Here is a 4,112-nt window from a genome sequence, read left to right on the forward strand (position 1 = left end):
CTTTTAACAAAAAAATAGATTTTAACTATTGAAAATTAGCTTTTAAAAAACTTAGGGGAGTCTAAAATTAAATTTGAATCACGAATGTATTAGCATTCAGTCACAAGGAATAAAACCTTGCTTTTTAAATTATGCAGTTGTTAAACATGTCTTAATTCAAGAGTAAAATTAATAATTCTATATAACTGTTAATTCTAACAGAGTATACATATACATCGCTTTTAAGTTTAGGAGACAGAAACTTTGTCGATTAATTTCAGTCTTATATTAGGGAATACAAAGAGTACCTTTGAAATTACTGTATCTCAAGATGCCATATTCAGACCATAAAGAGGTGGACTTTTTGTTGGGGATTTTTTGTAATTCAGTACGATGGAAGAACGTTATTACAAGTCTTAGTACCATTACAAGTATTTATTTCTTGTAATGGTACTGGGACTTTATGGACACCCTGTATTTCCATTTGGAATTCATTACTTTCCATTTCCGGGAATTGTTCTATACACGGCTCTCCAATATACGAAATTACAGTCTCAGAACTGAATTGCCATTTAAGACGTAAACAGAATATTAGTTATTACAAACCAAGAGAATTTGATAATTTCACATATACAAACTAAACAACGTTGTCCTAGACATGATTCTCCAATATACAAAATCACCATATACCACAATTGCCATTGTTTCAGCCTAAAATGTAAAAAAAAAATACATATATATATTAGCTGGTCAAATGAAGATAATTATTTAACACATTTTCCTCTAAGTGGTCCACAATAATAAGAATGTTAAAAGTTCTTGTATAATTTATAAATACTTAATAAAAAGCTTTCGACCCTTCCCTGGGTTCATCTCGGACTGAAGATGAACCCAGGGAAGGGTTCGAAAGCCTTTATAAAGTGTTCATTAATCATACAAGAACTTTTAACATTCTTATTACTGTGGACCCCTTAGAACATTGTATAAACTCTCGTGAGAGAGTTTTTTTTTCCCAATTAATGCATTTTGACAACAACAAGAGTACCCCTTTCAAGTGCCTTTAAACACTGAACTCTCTACATTTGCAGGTGATACTGCTCTTCTTGGCTGGGTTTGTACTATCCTATCCCGACAAGGCCGCCCCCTCCACCAGAGGCTATGGATACCCTGTCCCTTCCAACCCCCTAACCTATTCATCCCCTGCCGAAGCTTACAAGGCTCCTGAACCTCAGTATAAAGCTCCTGAAGTTTCCTATAAAGATCCAGAGGCAGCTTACAAGGCTCCTGAAGTTTCTTACAAAGCTCCTGAAGTTTCCTAAGGCTCTCAAGTCTTTACAAAGCTCTGAAGTTTCTACAACGAGGCAAAGCCCTGAAGTTTCCTACAAGGCTCCTGAAGTTTCTTACAAAGCTCCTGAAGTTTCCTACAAGGCTCCTGAAGTTTCCTACAAGGCTCCTGAAGCTTCCTACAAGGCTCCTGTAGCCTCCTACAAAGCTCCTGAAGTTTCCTACAAGGCTCCAGTCGCCTCATACAAAGCTCCTGAAGTTTCTTACAAAGCTCCCGAAGCTTCCTACAAGGCTCCTGAAGTTTCCTACAAGGCTCCTGAAGCTTCCTACAAAGCTCCTGTAGCCTCCTACAAAGCTCCTGAAGTTTCCTACAAGGCTCCTGAAGTTTCCTACAAGGCCCCTGAATCAGCATACAAGGCTCCTGACACTTCATACGAAGCTCCCGATACCTCCTATGAGGCTCCTGACACTTCCTATGAAGCACCAGACTCGTCATATGAAGTCCCCAAGGCTTCATACGAGGTCCCAGTAACTGGATACGTAGAGAAGTACGAGGTAAGTGAGTTATTTCTCTATGAAAACTCAATGTGATAGTTAATGTTAATTTTATTTCTTTTTTAATTTTTGCTATGAATGCATAATGCTTCCTTTTTTCCAGACAGTTATAGATGCTAATATTTCTGCACTTTTTTTTTCTCGTCCAACTTGTCATGTGTGAAAGCTTCGCACTTTTCAGGGCCAATGTATAAGTAATGTAAAAGCTTCGCACTTTTCTGAGCCAACTTATAGGCGATGTGAAAACTCAATTTTCTTAGCCAACTGATAATTGAAATCTTCACACTTTTCTGATCCTACTTATGTCATGTGAAAACTTCGCACTTTTCTGATCCAACTTATAAGCAATATGAAAGCTTCTCACTTTTCTTAGCCAACTTATGAGCACTGTGAAAGCTTCGATCTATTCTGATCCTACTTACGTCATTTGAAAGCTTCCCACTTTTCTGATCCAAAGGATCTTTCATGCCTCGCTTTCCTTTCATCCTCGACAGGAGGGAAGGCCTTTCGACTTCTCCTACGAAGTCAAGGACGCCTACAAAGGCCTGGACTTCGGCCACAGCTCCGACTCCGACGGGAAGGTCGTCACCGGAAAGTACTACGTCCTCCTCCCCGACGGTCGCACTCAGATCGTCACTTACACCGCCGACGACGACAACGGATACCAGGCTGAAGTCAGGTACGAGGGCGAGGCCACGTACCCTGAGTCAGCTGGTGCGTACCCCCCAGCGCCCCAGGAAACTTACGGTGCACCCGATTCGTCATACGAGGAACCCCAAAACAGTTACGAATCTCCCGAAGTGTCCTACGAAGCACCAGAACCTCTCTATGGTTTGCCTGACAACTGACGCGTCTGTCTGTCTGTCTGCCTGTTTGTGTTGAGTGTATATATGGGAGATCTATTTATTACTTCTATTTATTAAAAATCGCAGCAGATTCATGTCTTTTGATTCCCTGTATATTTGCAGTTTTATGCACAGCAGATATACTAAAATTTTCAAGGTGTTTTGTAACAGAAACCAATGGTGCAAAAACCTATTACCTGTTTTTGTTGAGCTGACGGTAAATATCTACAGTCGATATCGTGTAAGTTTCTACCTTGCTCCTGATTGGCCCTAGTATGTGAGTTCTAACCACTGGTGGTGAGCAGCAGGGGGTTCCGCCAATCACACCTCAGTTCAGTGATATCGTCTGTGGAGATTTACCGTCAACTAAAGAAACTAGTAAAATATGCGGTCAGTTTTCATTATAGGCCAGTGCCTGGTGGTAGCCTGTCCTATAGCGTTGCCAGGAGGACGATCATGGCTAACATTGACCTTAAATAAAATAAAAACTATTGAAGATAGAGGGCTGCAATTTGGTACTTTTGATGATTGGAGGATGTTCAATCTATCAATTTGCAGCCCTCTAGCCTCAGTAGTTTTTAAGATATGAGGGCGGACAGAAAAATCCAGACGGACAAAGTCATCTCAATCGATTTCTTTTACAGAAATCTAAAGCAAACTATGATGTCCTTCTCTAGCCCACATTTGACGGAGACGAGACAAACAAAGTGCGAGGGATAAAAGTGGTGTATTGTGACCTCGAAGGAATCCCAATACGTGTCTCCTGAAGGATAAAAATAAATGATTAGGATGACTTTGAAATTCTTCTCCTCTGCGTCAGGATGTTGCTGAGAATAAACACGAACTCTCAGAAGAGAGGAAGATGCTTCACACCGAGGTCATTCAGCAGTTATTAACGAACTCGTGTTCATGAATGTTTTCTTAATGAATCATCGGGGAAGGGTTGCTGTATCTTTTAAAATACAAATCTCTACAAATTCATGATGGCTCGGATGGTTTCCACGGTCAGGAATCGGGAGATTTACCTTGATAATTACCAACCGTAAAAATGTAAATGACTTATATGTTTACATTGCGGTTTAATCGGGAACCGTTTATCCGGTCTTGAGATAATCTAAACAAATACAAACAATAACTTCAACAAGGAAAACAAGTGTGGTTGAATACCTGTCATAGCTTCATCTGTTAGTTACTCAGTTATTAAAAAAGAAAATCAAAGAAAACGAAAAATTCCGAGGGAAAGAAACCAAGTTATTACCAACAGAATAAAATAAAAAGCGAACAACAAATCAGAAGAAGAAAGTTATTAAAAAGAAAAACTAAAAGATAACGAAAAATTCAGAGGGAAAGAAACTAATTTATTAACAGAAGAAAAAAATTAAAAGCGAACAACAAATCAGAATAAGAAAAAAAGTTGCTAAAAAGGAAAATTCAAAGGAAACGAAAAAT

General features: G+C 39.2%; 2 protein-coding genes across 2 annotated transcripts; one reads left to right on the plus strand and one right to left on the minus strand.

Moving 5' to 3' along the window:
- Positions 1-1,330: 1,330 nt before the first annotated feature.
- LOC135224079 (sperm-specific protein Don juan-like) lies at positions 1,331-1,780 on the minus strand. Its single transcript, XM_064262989.1, has one exon. The coding sequence runs from the start codon at positions 1,778-1,780 to the stop codon at positions 1,331-1,333; it is 450 nt and encodes a 149-aa protein (XP_064119059.1).
- A 193-nt stretch (positions 1,781-1,973) lies between these two features.
- LOC135224080 (pro-resilin-like) lies at positions 1,974-2,666 on the plus strand. Its single transcript, XM_064262990.1, has 2 exons — positions 1,974-2,006; positions 2,313-2,666. The coding sequence occupies exons 1-2, from the start codon at positions 1,974-1,976 to the stop codon at positions 2,664-2,666; spliced, it is 387 nt and encodes a 128-aa protein (XP_064119060.1).
- The last annotated feature ends 1,446 nt before the right edge of the window (positions 2,667-4,112 follow it).

The sequence above is a fragment of the Macrobrachium nipponense genome, chromosome 10, assembly GCF_015104395.2.
Source record: "Macrobrachium nipponense isolate FS-2020 chromosome 10, ASM1510439v2, whole genome shotgun sequence".
Taxonomy (NCBI): domain Eukaryota; kingdom Metazoa; phylum Arthropoda; class Malacostraca; order Decapoda; family Palaemonidae; genus Macrobrachium; species Macrobrachium nipponense.

Coding starts and splice junctions, on each gene's coding strand:
- LOC135224079 (XM_064262989.1), bottom strand. CDS start 1,780: ATGAAGCCTTGGGGACTTCATATGACGAGTCTGGTGCTTCATAGGAAG.
- LOC135224080 (XM_064262990.1), top strand. CDS start 1,974: ATGTGTGAAAGCTTCGCACTTTTCAGGGCCAAT. Junction 2,007..2,312: donor TCGCACTTTTCAGGGCCAAT/GTATAAGTAATG, acceptor CATCCTCGACAG/GAGGGAAGGCCTTTCGACTT.